This window comes from Gossypium hirsutum, chromosome A10 (assembly GCF_007990345.1).
Source record: "Gossypium hirsutum isolate 1008001.06 chromosome A10, Gossypium_hirsutum_v2.1, whole genome shotgun sequence".
Taxonomy (NCBI): Eukaryota; Viridiplantae; Streptophyta; class Magnoliopsida; order Malvales; family Malvaceae; genus Gossypium; species Gossypium hirsutum.
In genome coordinates this window covers 2,562,556-2,581,041 of record NC_053433.1, presented here as the reverse complement: position 1 = coordinate 2,581,041, position 18,486 = coordinate 2,562,556, and the positions used below count along the sequence as shown (strand labels likewise).

Sequence of the window (18,486 nt, the reverse complement as noted above, 5' to 3'; positions counted from 1 at the left end):
AATGCTGTGTTCACCGAACCATATTCCCTCTTTCTATGTTCTTTTGTGATACTGCACCGTTGATCCTACATGATGAAGTAAGAGGTTTCATTATATTGTCCTGTGTTTGGGTGCAGAGGAACAAAAGTGATGTAATTGTTTTTGAAATTTGAGAACCACAAAAATAGAAAATATTAGTAGTTGAGAAAAATTAAAAAAAAAATAGAGACAGTTAATTTGCGTCTCTCCATTAAGAGCTCACTCTTGCTAGCATACACTCATTTTCGTTCGTTACTTTCCATTCCTTTTCTCTCTCTCTAGCAATGGAGTCGCGATTGTTATCACGCGCTTCTGTTATCACCGGCTTACCTCAGCTCAGGCCGAAGCTTTCGCCAGGGATTGTCAACGTTTCGTTTGCTTCGGCTAAGCCGATCGGAGCCGTCGGTGAAGGCGGGAACCTCATATGGGGGAGGCAACTAAGGCCCTCCTTGCTACTAGAATGCTCGTCGGTTAGCAAGCCAGAGGTCCTGAAACCGGTTTCGGCTGCCGCGTCGTCACCGGCCGAGGGAGGAAGCGATTCCGCCGGGTGAGGTCCGTTTCCTCCGTTCTGACTCGGTCAACTCGTCCACGCTTCAGTCACTGACTCACTGACTCGTGTGTTATTGCAGGGATGGGAAGATTGCTCCGGTTGGATTCTTCGAGAAGTATCCCGCTCTTGTTACCGGATTTTTCTTCTTCATGTGGTAAGTTACGTAAGCACAAAAAGAAAGAAAAAAAAAGAACCGTTCAACGATACACTTTCAAATGAGTCAAAACGGCAATTAAGATTCCGTCAAGTTTACTTCAATTTTTTTGAATTACACGATCATCCATTTAATTTAATTTTTTTCCAGGTACTTCTTGAATGTAATATTCAACATTCTCAACAAGAAGATCTACAATTACTTCCCTTATCCCTAGTGAGTACATGAATTTCCATTTTACATTTTTTTTTGGTTCTCAATGTTTGTTCATAGCATGGCTTTATTATGAAGGATTTTTTTTCATGGCATTTTCGGCGCAGTTTTGTATCGGTCATTCACTTGTTCGTTGGGGTAGTTTACTGTTTGGTGAGCTGGGCCGTAGGCCTCCCTAAGCGGGCTGTAAGTGAACCTTCAAGTCTATTATCTCAACTTACTATTTCCTTTTCTTTTTTTTTGACACATACTATTCGGCTAATTCTGGTTTTAGTCGGTGCATTATATTAAAATTTGAGATTTAAATTTTTTACTCTTTTTTTTTTTGGTGAGATTAAATTTTTACTTCAATTTCACACAATGTGATCTTTCTATTTTTAATATTATTAGTAGGTTGAAGTTGATCCCATTAAAAGTGATGATTTAGAATTTCTTTTACCAGCCTTATCAATTTGTCTGACCTGTAATTCGATTGGAATTCCACGGGCCCTAACTATATGACCAAATAACAATATAAAACTTTTACATTTTGGACTTACTAATAACATTACAAAAGAAGAGACACATAATTATGTAAAATTTTAGCATGGTAGAGGACAAATATCAGAATTAGACCTATTTTCTCCTCCTTTCCGTTATAATGTATGCGTTTGCATTTGATTCCTTACATTGGAATTGTTATATTTTTTTCATGTGTGTAGCCTATTGATTCAAACCTACTGAAGTTGTTGATTCCTGTTGCTGTATGCCATGGACTTGGTCATGTAACTAGCAATGTCTCCTTTGCAGCTGTTGCTGTTTCTTTCACCCACACTATCAAAGGTAATACATCATGCATTTATTCTCTTGTGCATATATGTATAGTGCACTATTGCTTATGAGGCTGATAAGGAACAACTTGTTTGCTTTTGCAGCTCTTGAGCCTTTCTTTAACGCTGCTGCTTCCCAGTTCATACTTGGACAATCAATACCAATCACTCTATGGTTGTCTCTTGCTCCTGTTGTTATTGGTAATTTCTCTGTTTCTCTGTTCGATCACCTCATGAAAACCAGTTCAAAGTGTGAATTTTACCATGTTTGAATGCAATTAATTAATTGCAAACTGAATGCAGGTGTATCCATGGCATCACTGACTGAGCTGTCATTCAATTGGACGGGTTTCATTAGCGCAATGATTTCCAACATCTCCTTCACTTACAGGAGTATCTATTCCAAGAAAGCCATGGTGACCTTTCTCCTCTTCTTCTTACTTTTCAGTTTGTTCATAACTTTGAATTATAATAATTGTTGGTTTTTTCATATATATGCAGACGGATATGGACAGTACAAATGTCTATGCTTATATTTCCATCATTGCTCTCTTCGTCTGTATTCCCCCAGCCCTCATTGTAAGTAAAAGAAAAAATGTTTCAATGCATGCAGCTGCAGCTTTTTAGATAGTTAAAAGCTTAAGCACACAGTCTGTTTAAAACCCTTCCGTGTTTCCCCATCTGATTGTCGCAGTTTGAGGGTCCTCAATTGTTGAAGCATGGTTTCAATGATGCTATTGCTAAAGTGGGTATGACTAAGTTCATCTCAGATCTTTTCTGGGTGGGAATGTTTTACCATCTCTATAATCAGGTGAATTATTTTCTCCATATTTAGTGTTTTAAGTTTATTTTCTGTTTTTGATATGCTTCATCTGTCTAAAGCATGACCTCACTTTACCGGTTAGAGGTGTTCATAGTTTATTTAAATCTGTTTATATTTATTTATGAATGATTAAATCCAACCTTTAAACTTGTCTCTATTATTTTTAGTTTTTTAAATAAAAAAATATATATTTAAATATATATTAAAATTATACTTTTATGAAATTTGTAAACATTAACACCTTAACGTATTTTTTAACATAAATTTCATATGAAATTAATTATATAATATATAAATAAAACAAAAATAACATATTATGAAATTAAAAAAAAAAGTTCAACTATGTTCAAGTTTTGAATATTAAAACTCAAGCTTTACTTATATTTTAAACAGTAACTATTTTTTATTCAAGTTAATGTTTCTATCATGATCTATCAACTAGCAATATCCGTCTAAGTTTGAATTTAGGAAGCGTACCTTCAAGTGATAAATCTTTGAGAGATCAATTAACACTCAAAGATAACAATACCATTATACTCATGGTGAGGTCTAAGGAAAGTGATACTATCTTGTTGATTGATGTTTCGTAATATTTTCGAATTTAATATTTTTATTCTAATCTTTTCAAATATGCAACCGAAGCTAAATAAGGTTTTTATTTTCTTTTTCAGTTGGCTACCAATACTCTGGAGCGGGTGGCACCACTGACCCATGCAGTGGGCAACGTGCTGAAACGTGTATTTGTCATTGGCTTCTCAATCATTGTCTTTGGTAAGTATAATATTTTGTAGAGTCCATGATTTTGTTCTTCATTTTAGGATACTGGCAACCATATCTAACGAACCATACTTGGTGCAGGAAACAAGATTTCAACTCAGACTGGTATAGGAACAGTCATTGCAATTGCTGGAGTGGCAGCCTACTCTTTCATTAAGGCCAAGATGGAAGAAGAGAAACGAGTGAGTTAAATACATTCAAGACATATATATAACTGCTTTATCCGTCCCTTAAATTTTTAATTATTTCAATGGTTATTTAAAAATTTTAAATTCCACAAATAAAATTATAAGAATTGTGAATATATAAAAAATGGTATGTATAGTTTTTAAACTTCACTTTAGTGTATCAAATACCGACCCAATCTGTTTCTCTTGGCAGCAAATGAAAGCAGCATGAGAAGAAAAATGGAGGCAAGGAAATTGGAGGAAGTCCTGATGAAGACCAAATTTTACTTTACCTTGCTGTTATTGTGAAGTTTTTCTTTTTCCCTCTTTCTTCTCTATCATTTCATTTTATTTTATTTTTTAAAAAATTCAGAGAACAAACTATTTATAACTGTGGATCAGCCTGTGTTGACTGAAAAATAATGTGTACTGCTATCACTTATTCTGTCTCTCAAATTAAGCTTTATTTCATTAGAAGCTTTTATAAATTGGGAGTTTGAAACAGAATATGTGCCCAAAATAAAAGATATCATGTGAATAGTATTTGTGATTTCATCATGTAGAGAACTTGTTTTTAAGGCTACATATTCTTGATTTAGAAGTGTCCAAGCTATGATATGATCCCAAAATTTATATTAGAATTTGAAATATATTAAAAACATTTTTTATTGATTAATCAATAATTTGATCACAAAAAAAATTCTATCTGCCAAATTTCAAAACCTTGTAACACGCATCATTAGCAACAACAACAACAGCAGCTAAAATGAAAGCATGTGCTTATTTTGCTGGCGGACCTCAGGGGACAGTCCTGAAATGATAGTCAAGTCTAGAGGAAGCACACCGTGGAGCCAAGTCCTATTACAGCAGTTATTGCTGATATTGCGGAAGGTATTTTGAAACCTGAGAACTATTGTTGATATCCAATAATCTGGGCTCAAATTCAGCCTAACAAAACACAAGCTTAAGCATAAAAGCTCATCAAACAAACTTAGCCCATTAATGGAAGATAGCTCAAATGCGCAACGAGCACCCCATCCAGCCTTCAAAGGGACTCCAGAAGAATGCTTATGCTCTGTACCTTGCAAAAGCATCGATGCTTTCTGAGGAAAGGAAACTTTTATAATCTCTCCTTGTAGTTCCACCAAAGAAGCACAAAATGTGTAAAGAATTTAATCACTTTAAAGAAAAGAAAAGCCAAGCAACAAAACGTTAGATTCGAGTAGAGCAAAAGCCTAGGCATGAGATTCAATAGGTACACAGGTAAATTAGTCCAACTCTAATTTTCTATTTCATATCAAAACATCTGATTATTGTGCTCAAAATGTCGCATAGAAGTCAACTTATTAAATTGGGTTCATTTGACCCATATGAACTGTCCCAATTCGTGGAACCATGAAGGAACTCGTATACTTAAAGCCTTTGTGGCTCAGTGAAACATTTCAATAAAACTAAAATTATTAGGGTAAATAGTATATATCTTAAAGTGATAAAAGATTATATATAGATTAAATACTTCAATAGTAGAGAAGTTTTAATCTTGATCGTCGATTTACTTTCCTTAAAAATAACTAAATCTGTTCAATTTGCCAAACTGAAGTTCTAGTCCCGTTATATTAATAGTAACTTAAGCTTTAAAAGATATTCCGAAAGTTTAATTTTGACTCTTATTAACTTTTTTCTTTCATTTTATAAAATTCTACTTCTCCTCCGTAATCAATAACTCACTCGCTAAAATTAAGTTAAATAATATCTAAAATGAATATTTTATCCTTTCAAAAATATTTTTTTAAATTACAATATCAAATAAACACTTTTTTTTTTAAATTACAATGGTAAACTAACCTTATATATCAAAATAGAAATAAAACTATAATGGGAAAGCAAATCTGTCCTTCCAAAGTCCACCATTACTGCATCTTTCTCTTAGCAACAAAAAGCTTCTTTAAGAAAAGATCGTATTAGCAACTTCAAGAAGCAGCAATGGCGGCTCCTCTCTTTCCCGCCATTTTCACTGGTTTCTTCTTCTTCGTCTTCCTCATCTCTCTCACGTCGCAAGATCAACTAAATAACAACGACCACAACCTCTTGATCCGTGAATTGGATGACGCCAAGCTAAAGCTCTCTCGTTTGGGTAATTTTCCCTCTCAATTTCTTTTTAACGATAGACGCTTCATTAGAAACAAATTACTAATCGAAATCTTCAATTCTTTGATGCTTTGTAAATATGATTGTAGAATCTGTTCTCGAAGAAACAATTCAAAGCATTGATGCTAAAACCCTTCTTCTCAAGGAACGCGAGAAGCTTCTCGAAGACATGGAAAACAAGATCACTTATCTGCAGTCTGTTATATCCACTCTTGAGGTTCAATTCTTAGCCAAGAAGCTTTGCTTTTTTATTATTATGTTTTCAATTATTTTCGGTTATTGAATGTCTTTCCCTAAAGAAGTGTAGATTGAAGAGTACAGTGTACTAAATTAGGGTTTAATCGGCTATGAATTTTAATTTCTATATTATGTTAATTGCAGGATGATTCATTACTTGCTGATGAAAAGCTTAAGGCTCTAGAAGAGGAGGTTCGTTTTAAATGGTTTAATATAAATATAATCCCTAATTCCATTTTTTTCTACTATTGGATTCCTTGCCTGTAATGCTTGCTTTATTTGCAATATTCATCTGACTTGAGTAGTAGGCCTCGTTCTCCTAGGTACGTTTGCTTTGGGATGCTTCGAGAAAGAACAACTTTGAACTTCATGTTTTGGAATCAGAAGCACAGGACACTGAAGATAGGGTGGAAGCTGTTAATTTAAAAGTTGAAAAGGTCAGCATTGTGCATGCATTAATTTTATTTCTGTGTAGAGACTCTGCTAGTGAATGTTGAATGACTAAGCATTTCTATGTATTATTATGACCTTTATCAACTTAAAGAATTTTCATCAAGAACAGCAAAAATGCTTTAAAGACCATCTTATTTTTCTTCTAATTTCTAGATTTATGTATCGTTTTTGGGGAAGGGGGTTCATTCAGACTTCAGTTTCTGGTTGCTGCTAAGATGTTAAACCATGAAAAGAAAAAGAATAAAGGAAGTTTTTTCACCAGGATATTCTTTTTAATTTGTTAATCGAAATGACCATTGTTCTCAGAACTCAATCTTGGTTAATTTGGCCTTTCCTTGATTGTGTTGTGTCGAAAACTTGAAAAAAATTATTCCGTTTTGATTTTGTTTTCTCTATTGCTGATGTTGAAACAGTTGTACTTTTCTCTCTTAAAGTTTCATTCCCTTGTTTTCAGATGGCAGAAGTTGTTACAGAACAATGGATTCAAATTCAACATCTTGAGCAGGCGCTTCAACTTGCACAAGTATTGCCTTCGATGGACCCTATTAATATCAGTTATTCGTCAATTCATAAGGAAGTTTAAAAGAAAAAAGTAAACATTCTGCCATTAAAATCAATTTGTTAATTAGCATAATTGCTTTTTGTCATACAGAGGAGGGCATTGCAAGATCAAAAGCAAAGGTACATGAGATGCTCATTCTTGAGGGTAATATAATAAGCTGACATAGTCTTTCAGACCTTTTATTATTATTATTATTATTATTATTACATCTCTCTCAGTCCATTTGAAATTTTTGTAAAAGTAATGATATTTTGCCAAATGCTTATCTTTCATTCAAGTCTTAATCAAGTCAAATCAAATCTTTTCTGCAAATATAGTTCTTTAATGACCTTTCTGAAAGACATCTTCCAAAGATGCTTGGTGTATTGGAATATTATTCATTCGGAAAAGGATCTACCATTAAGTACTACATGTCTCAAGCTCTGCAACAATTAAGAAGATTTTACTCAGCAATTAAAAAGTATCACCATCAGGTATGTTTAGCATTGCAATGCGATTTTCTAGGATTAATGTACCTCAAAACGAATCAGGTTACCCTTGGAGATCTTCACATGTCAAAACTACATAAAAGTATACTTTGTGAAAGTTTCCAACAATAGAAAATGCTCAGTGGATAAGTTGACCATTTCCTTTGGCTCTGTGTAAACTCCTAGGCATGATCTCTTTCTACTAAATCAGTTTTATGCTTAATCACCATGAATCTGGAAACCTGTGGCCTCTTCCAACTAGGTTGCTTAGTTTCGTAAACAAGATTGTCAGTAATCATAGAATCATAGTTCTATCAGCCAAAAAGATTCTTTTCCCCTGAATTATAGAGAGTATGATTAGTGTCTTGATGAGTTAGATTGTGAACCTTCTTTGGCTCTATCTTAGAGTCCCATGCGAATGTCGCCCAGAATGGTTTCAGCTTTATGCGGGCATTATTTTTCAACACACTGAGATTAATTTGTTTATGTTACACAGGTTCAAGAATTATCTTGCACTTCTAACTTGAATCCTCTGTCAATCATCTTTGTGCAACATTTGCAAACATGAATTCTGCATTCTAATACTTTTTGGTCCTTAAGTGATAACAATTCATTTTTCCTCCAAAGTGCAGAATTTGATTTGCTATACGAATTAAGGATTTAGATTTACCAGCAATTTGTATTTCATCAATTGTCTTGTTGCAATAATGTTAATGGTTTAAGGGGAAACAATATAACCAAGTTCCAGTTTACTAGTTAATGTGCATCAATAGTGCCTAAGAACAAAGATACATATGTATCCCTTCACTGGGAACCTTTGCCTTTGAAATAAACAAATATCTTGTTTCTTACCCGTTTGTTGACAGTTGCAAGGTTTCATCAAACAAGAAATGCGAAGAAATGAATTTACTGCAGCCTTTGTCAATGATGAATTTGTATTCTTTCTGGTATGTTCTCGTGTATCTACTGCCTTCTTCTGTTCCTGAAATTTTACTTGAATTACTGATATAATTCATTTTGGTTGTATTTCAGGCTTCGGCATTGATTACCTTCCCTGTACTGGGTGCTTGGATGGTGCTGTCATCACAGTTCAGCTAGGTCAAGAAATCTCTTCCATTGCAGTTTATATTCTCTTCTGTCATCTAGAATATAGAATCTGATTCCGCACAGCTAAAAGGTGAAAGATGAGTTGGGACACGCACACACCACACACAGGGACAATCTGCGTATAATCATCACATCAGCAGTAACCAACGACACGAGTTTATTCCAGTGTCCAGATTAATACAATATGATATGTACTTTTGAAATTTGCAGCCTGAGAGTTTTTCACGCTCGAAAATTGAAATAGTTACCATCAGGCTTGCTAGCTGCTACATTTTGATTTTACTTTTTATGCTTTTATCACCACAATTAGAGCTTTACTGCAAAGTAATAATGATTCATACGGAATAATGCACAAATATTTAGTTAGGGTAAAAAAGATGAACTCATTTCAGCATTCATATTCTCATAATTGTTACCATTATCCTTTTTGTTCTTTTAACCTTTACTTTGGACAACTTGCCTTCTCCCTTCTTCAGGTAAATTCTCCCATGTGCTTGAAGCACACACATATATCTAACTTTTACCAATTTTTCTAATGATTTTTGTTAGAAATGTTGGTATTGATATAAGTTAGTAAAAATTAAAAATTTTGCTACACTCAGCAGAAGTCCCTCTTCTTCAGCTCAAGTGGGAAGTCTCTCTTTTTACTCAAAAAGGGTTTCAGAGATTTCCTAGAGGTCCAACTGCCCCTAACTATCAATCACCCAAAAAAATCAAATCATATCTCGTAAAAGCATATTTTATAGGTTAAGGCTATGGGTAATTTTAGGCATTATGATAAAAAGAATAGATATGATCAGAATTTATGATAATATTGTTCAAAATTTTTGGGTCGGTTTAGATCAAACTTAAACAGTCTTCCCTCAAATAATATATCCAAAAATGTATTTTTTTTTAAATTTTATAACTGTTTTTATTTTTTTAATTAGAATTTTTTGAATTTCTATAAGGCTTTATAAAAGAATTTGTTTATTATATCAAGGTGGAGCGGGGCGGATTAGATACGAGTTGGAGATTTTTTTTATCGAGTTTGAATATTACAATTTTAAATAAAATCAAATTTGAAATGAAATATATAAAATTGGATTGATGGCAAAGAGGAATGGTGGTAGAGTTGATCATGGGCCGGGTAGCCTGGCTCAGCCCGGCCCGAAGGCCCGCCCGAAAAATGGGAGGGTTTGGGTAAAAATATAGGCCCGAAAAATGGGCTTGGGCAAAAAAAAACGAGGCCCGTTTAGAAAACGGGCCGAGCCTGGGGTAAGAGTTTTTTTGCCTGGGCCTGGCCTGACCCAGCCCGAATTATATATTAATATATTTTTTATTTTATTTTTAATCATTTTAAATTTTTAATATAACTATTTTTTATTATATTGTCAATTTGTGTATTGTTTTAAGAATTGTTTTAGTATCATTTTTATTTGTTTTAATATTTGTTTTTATGTTTTTAAATATATTTGATTTATTATATTTTTAAATTTTTTTATTTAATGAAATAAGCAAAAAAAAAATTAATATGGGTTGGGCCGAGCCGGGCTCGGGCTTAGTAATTTTATTTCGGGCCGGGCTCGGGCCTAGTAGACAGGCCTAATTTTTTGTCTGGGCCTGGCCCGAACCCGGCCCAACCCATGATCACCTCTAAATGGTGGGGTAAAGGGATGTTTATTAATTGAATTAGGTATTAGGAGTCAAATTGTATTTTGTTCGTTCTAATAAAAAAATGGGTAAATAATTTTTTAGACATTAGATCAAAGAATAAATTGATTATTTTATTAAAAATTTTATTCATTTCTACTATTGAAAACTAGTCTCTATATGTTAAAATGAGATACAAGTGACATATCATGTGTAACAATTTAGTTATTCTATCAATCATGTCGGGAAATGATCTACTTCTTCTTTAATTTAAATATAAAATTATTTTATTCATTTTTAAATAAATAGAACAGAGTGCAATCTAATTCTATAAAACCATCCATAATACTACTAAGATCATAAGTGGTTTGTTTATTTGGTCCCTTGGTGATTCTTTTACCACATGAAATCTAAAATTTCATTCTAGCACCTTGACCTTTGCCTAGCCCACACCTTATCAATGCCATGAGTAGGTTTAATCAATCAATTTGAATTTGAATTAATTTATTTTAAAATTAAAATGGTTTAAAATTAAATCGATTTAAAAAATTCAATTCTGAAATGAATCATATTTAAAACATTTTGAACTCAAAATAATTCAAACAAATAACTTAAAATGACCCATCTAAAGTGACAAAACCACCTAAATCGAAGCTTGAAGACGACATTGTTGGAAGGAATAGTCACAAACCCTGAACATAAACCTTAAAATGAACATGAAGAATACTAAAAAACAAATCTCAATCTAAACGATGAAAATTTGAAACAACTTGAATTTAAAATAATCTAACTAAATCGAAATTCATCCTGCTCAAAATGATATAACCAATCAGTTGATATGTCCATCACCCACTTATTTATTACTACAATACCAACTCTTATTTTAAATGTTGGTAGGGAATTACTGAACCCAACTAATAACTTTGAATTTATTCGATGTACAACTACTTTACCCATCAAATTTCCTTGAAATATAAGCCTACCAAACCCCAACCACATTAACAGAAACTCTACTTTTGTGAATTCAGTTTAGTTGAATTTTCCAGGCAGCTACCTTAGACTTTTTCCTCATTTTTAGGGACCAATTGCTTTGACTTTATTCATCATGTTCATGTACCAGCTTGTGTTTTACTACACTTTGGGGTATTGTTCACTTAGATTCAATTAATTTGAATCCAAATTCAATATCATATAATTTAATTATAAAAAGCCGAAAATTTGAATTTAGTCAATTTAAAACTAAAATATCCAACTTAAAATGATACGAAAGAGTAATATGAGAATTGAAAAACATGACTTAAACTCGAAACAATTCATACCTAAACTAATCCAAACTTAAAATAATTCAAAAATATTTAAAATCAAATTTAAGTAAATTCAAAATCAATCTGATTCACATAAATTGAAGTTAGCGATAACGCTTTTTTTCTTCTTTTTCGAACAATCTAATTATGGGTTTTGATTGTATTTGTTCTTTTTGATATAATGCCTAGAACTATTCATAGCATCTTCCGACCATAAATAAGAGGATAGTGCGTTTCAGTGCAGTTAAACCCACGCCCTATTGTATTGACAACAATACCCATATCAATCGAGTTAAAAATCTGCTTTTCTTTTTCTGTTAAAATACATGTCTTATTAATCTGTGCAAACATTGTTTTTCAAAATTAGGTTAAGAGGTGGGAGGAGTTTGATTGCCAGCTCTTATGGATACATGCTTTGCATTGGCTGAAATGTCCTCTGCCGCTGATCACGCAACTAAAACTTCACTTAAATCAATGGGATGCAACAAGAAACCAAAAGTAAAATAAAATAAGAATAAGAATTTACAATTATTTTCTTAACGAAAAAAATCGTGAGTTTGAACATTAAAAACGATGTTACATCTCTTCACGAAACCCCGAAAATAGATAATAAAACTGACCTAGAAAACATCAAAAAAAATACAATGTACTTTTCTTCAATTTTAAAGATTATTTTGCATCCCATTTATTTGTTAATATGTCGATTAATTTATATTTTAAGTCCTTATACTTTTTTATATGTCCAAAACTTTTTATTTTCTTGGGAATGAAACACTCTCAGCTAAGAATAATCAAAAACCCATAAATAGAAAATTGTTAATGTAAAAAATATTCAATTTTGTGTTAATCAAGATTAACCCTAGATTAGACTTTAAGTCGCACTTTCATGTTATTTGGTTATCAAAACAAAAAGTCTAACATTCATTTTTTTTTCGTATATATTTAGGTTGCTTTAGACATTGGTGCTTGAATTTTCATCGCATGAGTCATAAAGGTGAGTAAGAATAATTATGAAAGGAAATAAGTTTCGATTATATCTGTTTTTCTTTTATGTAATATCTAGAATTACTTATAGTTTCTTTCTAAATCCTTCAATGTACTTCAGCGTATTTAAGTTTACATTCTCCTGAATTGATAACAATATACATATCAATCAAACTGAGACTCAATCAATTATTTTTTTAAAATCCCGTCAATTTTCGTGAAATTTTATATATTTGTCTAAAGGTTATTTAAAAAGATTTGGTATCCAATATTCAATTACAATTAAAGAATGTTTGTTTGTTTTTTCCTTGCTAGCTATGTAAGTAATTTGCATTTGAAGCACCTTATTAGGGTAAATACATTATACCATTCTTAAAATATGCATAATTAATAAATCGTAATTATGATTTTTTTTTAATTTTAATTTATTAGAGGTGTTTAATTAATAAAGTGTAATTTTGTTTTAATTCTTTATATTATATTTGATTTTTCTTATTTAATAAAAATATATTTTTTAAAATCTTTAAAATTTATTATCAATTACAATTCTTAACCACTCCTTTAAAAATATATTTTGGTATGGATATTGTTGTCAATGTAAGAGGACATAAGTTCGAGTGCGCTGAAGCCTATTATCCTCCTATTTATGAGTTGATGAGGAGCTATACTTATTCTAGACATTATGTCAAAAAGAATAGATTTAATAAAAACTTATAAAAATAATAAGGCATATAAAATTATACGTAAATTCAATTATTAATTTTTTATATTAAAAAAAATCAACCTACGGTGTAGAAAAATAGCACATGGAGACAGCCGCTAAACGACATAGTTTAATGTCCCACCACTTCCCCCTTAATCCTCGCATTATCATCCGCCGCTCCCTTTCATCTCTAAATTTCCACAGCCCACGATGCCCTCTATTCCCCCCTAATCCCACCATTATAATGTGTTCTAAGCTTTTTAAGATTTGATATAGTTACCAGATATAAGAGGGTTTAGGTTAAAAATAATGCTCCGAAATTAAAAGTGTTCATGGATCAATTTTAATTGAGTTATATAATTCTTATTTTCTTGAGTTTGATCTGATCGCTTAAATAATTAATTTTAATATTAAAAAAATAAAAAAAAATATAATTTTATATCAATATTATTTTTTATAATTGAATTTAAATAAATATTTTTAGGTTATTTAATTTAAATTCAAGTTCAACCAATCGAATGAAATTCTTGTTTAAGTTTGATTTGAATTAGATTAAATTTTACTAAATCGAAAGAGCCACCCAACACGTAAATAGGTTTATTCAAAATGGAATTCAATCTATTTTAGTCGATACTGTTTCAGCCCTTAACAAGTACTAAGTAATATAGGTTCCATTCCGATCAAGATTTTGGTGTGTACCAATTGTTCCAAGAGTTTTGACCAATACTAGTTTGTACAAAATTATGATACCTAAATTTTATTTTATTTATTTCTTAAACATTTTAAAAAAAAAATTTTAACTTAAAAATAATAATAAATTTTTTTCCTTTGAAATGTAACAAGTACAGTATAGTTACAGACATAAGTCTAAATAACCATAAGTATCAAAACTAAAAAAACCTACAAATACAATTGCGCATGGTAAATTTTGAACTTGGCTTAAGACTCAAAGTCTCCACCTTTGCCAACTATAGTTTTAATTACATTAATTCGATCCAACTTGTTTACTACTCGCATCGATATTAATACATACCAATACCAATACAAAAAACGATACACTAGTTTTCAATGATATTAATTATTGTGAGATGAATATTCTGTTTTTAGAACTTCCACACATTTTTTCTTCAAATCTCTTAAACTCCATTATCTTTTTTTTTCCTTTTATTGTTTTTTTAAGAGATGAAAAATGAAATAATAAATTTACAGGTTCTAATTATATCTGTTCTTTTTAATACAATGTTTAGAATTACTCATAACCCCTCCCCAACCCATAAATGGGAAGATAATGTGCTTTAACACACTCAAATTCATGTCTTTTTACATCGACAACGCTCATGTCAATCGAGCTAAGATACAATTAATGACTTTTATTATAATATTGAAATAAAATGAGTTTGGGTTTTGCTTAGAAGATACGAAACAATCAATAGTTTGATACACAAATAATAGGGTCACTTAGTAGTAGTGATTTTAATTAATAGGATTGGTAAAGAATTAAGTGGACTGTCAGGAGGGAATCTTATGTGACCAAAAAACAAATAAAGCTTACACATTTCACTTGTTTCCCACTGTGGGGAAATAGAAATTATAAACAATCCTAGTAGATTTATTTTATAAAAATCACTTTTAAAATATAATTAATTAACATAAACTTTTTTATGCCATGATTGTTTTTTATATGCACAAAAGAATTTTATATTTTAATTTTCTCTCATTTTCCTTTTATGTCAATATTTTTTTATAATAGAATATCATGATATTGAAAATGAAATAAATGAAACATGGTTGATTAACAACAAACACAAAGTAAAGGGGCCTCTTTTGATAAAGGTTTTCTTTTCTTTCTTTTTTTTTTTAATTTCTCTCTCATCCAAGTCCCTACAATCATAACCATCTTCACCCCCTCCGTTAATTGAGTAGAAAATTTTAACAATTTAGAGTGAAAACAAAATCATTGCTCTTCTACTCTTCCTATATAAGCACTTTGCATCATCACGGATTCCTCGTTAGTGTGTAGTCTCTTACATTACCTACAAAATCTTTGCTTTCCCTTTTTTTCTTTTTTTTGCCGATGGCTTCTTCACCAAAACTCATCTCTTACTTCTTCCTTTTAGCCCTCTTCTCCGTTGAAATACATGGTAGGGATTTCTTTAGCAAAATCCCAAGCGTTAACACAAATGAGAAAGAGGTGACCAACAAAGAAGAACAAACCACTTTGGGGAAGAAGGAGCAAGAGCCAAGGTTTATCCCCGAGACCCAAAGCTATGGGCTTTACGGTCATGAGTCTGGTCAGCTCCCTCCTAGCACCACCAGTACCAAAGAAACCTATGAACCCTATGTCACACCTGTTAAATACCACCCTGATGAACCCTACAATAGCATCCCAGCGTCCAAAACCAACAACAAAGACTCTTACTTTTATAGCAAGACAAATGCCTACGGGAACGCTGAGCAGCAAAGTGAAGCCAAGTTCAATGAGAAAGGATGGGCCACCAAAGAAACCAACAACTACAATGTCAACTATTACAATGGTAACAATGAGGCCTTGTTCACTGAGAAAGGGTGGAGTACCAAGGAAAACCAGAATAGCAACAACTATTACAATGGTAACAATGAGGCCTTGTTCACTGAGAAAGGGTGGAGTACTAAGGAAAACCAGAATCGCAACAACTATTACAACGGTAACAATGAGGCCATGTTCACTGAGAAAGGATGGAGTACTAAGGAAAACCAGAACAACAACAACTATTACAATGGTAACAATGAGTACAACAATGTTGAGAAGCAAGGTATGAGTGATACTAGGTTCTTGGAGAATGGGAAGTACTACCATGATGTGAGTTCTGAGAACAACTACTACCCGAACCGGTTCGAGAACTCGAGGGGAGTCGGTTCGAGGAACGAGTTCAACGAGAACCGTTACAATAACATGGGAAAATATAATCAGAATCAAGAGGAGTTCGAAGAAGAGTTCGAGCCATGAAACCACACGTATATGCTAATTAATTAGCAAAAAGAGAGTAAGGAAGAAAGGGTTTATTTATTGGGTTTTGTGTTTTATTTTGTGATCCTTTTTATTTTATTTGCAGGGTTTGATAGTATCCTTTGCTTTTGATATTGAAATGCTAAAAGATATGATAATGGAGCCTTATGCTTTTTACTTTTCTTAAACAGTGTTATGCAATAAAAATGTAATTATATGTTACAATACGATATATATCTTCTTCGAATTTTAATTTTGTGCAATTAAAAATAAGCAAAAAAGATAATTAAGTCTAGTTCAATTGATATGAAAATTATTACTTACGCGAAAGAGTGTAGGTTTGAGTGCTCTAAAATGACCTAGAGAGAAATTATGAATAGTATAAAGTGATTGTCCAAAAAATTTAAAAAAAAAAACTAGAGTTTAATTAAAGAACAAAATGACAAAAAAAAACCAAGTTTTAATTAGTTTTTTCATGATGACATTGATGTTCCATATGATTCTCATCATTGATAATCTTGACAAATCTTAAATCATGTTTTTGATCTTTTCTTCTTGTTTTATCAACCCATGACAAAGCCTATTAAAAAGTTCAATTCTATCTAGTAGTTTTCATATATATATATATATTCATAAAGATATTTAAAATTGTATACTTTGTCTATTCGATTTCGTATATATATAAATGATCCTTTTTAACTTTAAAGATTATATAAAATTGTAATTTTCTCTCATCTCTATCTCTTTTTAACAAGAGAATAATAAATTAATTTTTCTCTCCTAATTTTTAGCATTTTTAATTAAATTTAAATTTTTTTAGAAGTAAAATATGATTTTTTATCATTCTTTTATTAAAAAGAGATAGAGATGAGATGAAATTTCAATTTGATACAATCCCTTCTCAAATCGAGCAACACAAAATACTAACTAGCTACCATAGTTGATGATATCTAAACTTGGGATGGTGATAATAATTGTCAATAACATGGGTCATAAATGGTATAAATACGCACCCATTTGGCATGTGGTAAAGAGATATGAATAGGGACAGTTGATGTACATTGATAGTGCTTTTTATACGGCGGTCCATTCAATAGCTGAAAATAAATATAAATACATGTGCATGCCTTTGACAGTAAGGCACTTTTTGATTTGGTTTCCTATTATTTCCACCGAATGAAATCAATGTTGATTTAGTAGTCAAAAGATGTGAAATTGATACTTAAAAGGACTAATTGTATAATAGTGTATATTTTGTAGGACTTTAAAATCCAAGACAATGAAAAAGTAAATATCATTGCTTTCCTTTCTCAAGCTCTTATGCTTTATCATCATCCTTAGGCAAGTCACAAATTGCCCTGAATTAAGCAATGAAATAATGAAATTAAGAATCCCATTTATTGAGATTTTCTTTGAAAAGTGGATATGGAGCGATTATAAATGGTGTTAGTTTGCTCTACTTGCTCGTTTTATTTAAATTGGGTTTTTATATTATTTATTATTATTGATTAAAATTATCATATCTTTTCTTTTGAATCCAATATTATGAACTACTCATTGTCTCTCCCTAAATTTTAAATAAGAGAATAATGTGCTTCAACGTGCTCGAACTCACGTACTCCTACACCGGCAATAATGTCGATGCCAATCGAACTAACACTCATTCGCTTTGAAATTAAAGAATTTAGAAAGAAACATATAATTCAAAAACTCTAAAATAAAATAATAATAATAAAAAAGGAAAGGAAAGGAAATGAAAGTGAAAAATCATCCATTTGAATTGGATTATCTTCTCCGTGAATGACGGAAAAATGATGACTTTATTCGTGTTCTAAAGCTTTGGGTCCAATTTCTTTTTGACTTACATATATAAACTTATATAGCCATACAAAGACTAATGTTGTGTAGGTCTATATTTTATATATGGTCACCATGGAATTAATGTTTAATACTATAGTTTTTATAAAGGGTTAGGTTCTGACGTTAATATAATATATTGATAAATTTCAAAAGTGTGAGGCTAAGCCTAGTAATTATTTTTGGGACCAGGGTGCCCTAACTAGCAGTACAGTGTCTTGATATGGAACCCAATGTGAGAAAATAGGAGCATATGATCGTGGGAGCACTCATGATGCTGGGAATTGAATGGTTAATTTTAAAAAGAAATGGACCAATTTGAAGAGAGAGATAAAATAGTGGTGCTGTACTGTAAAGAAACAAATGATTACACTCACCCACACATTATTTCAGTTCCCTCTGCCTCTCACCATTGATTCTAGCTGTACCCAGATCTTTCTATTTTCCCAACATTTTAATGCAAATATTTACAAAATGCTTGTTAGAAAAGAAAATACATGGCAAAGTGCATAATACCAACAAGTCATAATAAATA

General features: G+C 31.7%; 3 protein-coding genes across 4 annotated transcripts; all 3 read left to right on the top strand.

Annotated features, from left to right (window-relative positions):
- LOC107925315 (triose phosphate/phosphate translocator, chloroplastic) lies at nucleotides 1-4,069 on the top strand. The gene is made up of 12 exons (XM_016855978.2): nucleotides 1-565; nucleotides 648-722; nucleotides 873-938; nucleotides 1,043-1,121; nucleotides 1,637-1,757; nucleotides 1,850-1,945; nucleotides 2,048-2,160; nucleotides 2,246-2,323; nucleotides 2,439-2,555; nucleotides 3,239-3,338; nucleotides 3,426-3,526; nucleotides 3,726-4,069. Exons 1-12 carry the CDS (start codon nucleotides 303-305, stop codon nucleotides 3,741-3,743), a joined length of 1,227 nt encoding a protein of 408 aa, XP_016711467.1. The 5' UTR covers nucleotides 1-302; the 3' UTR covers nucleotides 3,744-4,069.
- A 1,271-nt stretch (nucleotides 4,070-5,340) lies between these two features.
- Nucleotides 5,341-8,879, top strand: LOC107925316 (tropomyosin). 2 transcript variants are annotated; one of them, XM_016855980.2, is made up of 9 exons: nucleotides 5,379-5,645; nucleotides 5,749-5,876; nucleotides 6,041-6,088; nucleotides 6,220-6,333; nucleotides 6,804-6,872; nucleotides 7,002-7,055; nucleotides 7,229-7,384; nucleotides 8,245-8,325; nucleotides 8,411-8,879. In XM_016855980.2, the coding sequence occupies exons 1-9, from the start codon at nucleotides 5,495-5,497 to the stop codon at nucleotides 8,474-8,476; spliced, it is 867 nt and encodes a 288-aa protein (XP_016711469.2). In that variant the 5' UTR covers nucleotides 5,379-5,494; the 3' UTR covers nucleotides 8,477-8,879. The 2 variants fall into 2 exon arrangements, with proteins under 2 accessions (XP_016711470.2, XP_016711469.2); XM_016855981.2 differs by lacking the exon at nucleotides 7,229-7,384 and having other exon boundaries at nucleotides 5,341-5,645.
- Nucleotides 8,880-14,972: 6,093 nt separating this feature from the next.
- On the top strand, nucleotides 14,973-16,321 carry LOC107925267 (protein E6-like). The gene has a single exon (XM_016855914.2). It carries the CDS (start codon nucleotides 15,183-15,185, stop codon nucleotides 16,092-16,094), a length of 912 nt encoding a protein of 303 aa, XP_016711403.2. The 5' UTR covers nucleotides 14,973-15,182; the 3' UTR covers nucleotides 16,095-16,321.
- Nucleotides 16,322-18,486: the final 2,165 nt, after the last annotated feature.

What these genes read in the sequence shown, in the direction of transcription:
- LOC107925315 (XM_016855978.2), top strand. Translation starts at nt 303, where the DNA reads ATGGAGTCGCGATTGTTATCACGCGCTTCTGTTATCACCGGCTTACCT. An exon ending in GGATTTTTCTTCTTCATGTG is followed by an intron (nt 723 to 872) that starts GTAAGTTACGTA and finishes ATTTTTTTCCAG; the next exon opens with GTACTTCTTGAATGTAATAT. An exon ending in TAGGCCTCCCTAAGCGGGCT is followed by an intron (nt 1,122 to 1,636) that starts GTAAGTGAACCT and finishes TCATGTGTGTAG; the next exon opens with CCTATTGATTCAAACCTACT.
- LOC107925316 (XM_016855980.2), top strand. Translation starts at nt 5,495, where the DNA reads ATGGCGGCTCCTCTCTTTCCCGCCATTTTCACTGGTTTCTTCTTCTTC. An exon ending in TTAATTTAAAAGTTGAAAAG is followed by an intron (nt 6,334 to 6,803) that starts GTCAGCATTGTG and finishes CCTTGTTTTCAG; the next exon opens with ATGGCAGAAGTTGTTACAGA. An exon ending in TTAAAAAGTATCACCATCAG is followed by an intron (nt 7,385 to 8,244) that starts GTATGTTTAGCA and finishes GTTTGTTGACAG; the next exon opens with TTGCAAGGTTTCATCAAACA.
- LOC107925267 (XM_016855914.2), top strand. Translation starts at nt 15,183, where the DNA reads ATGGCTTCTTCACCAAAACTCATCTCTTACTTCTTCCTTTTAGCCCTC.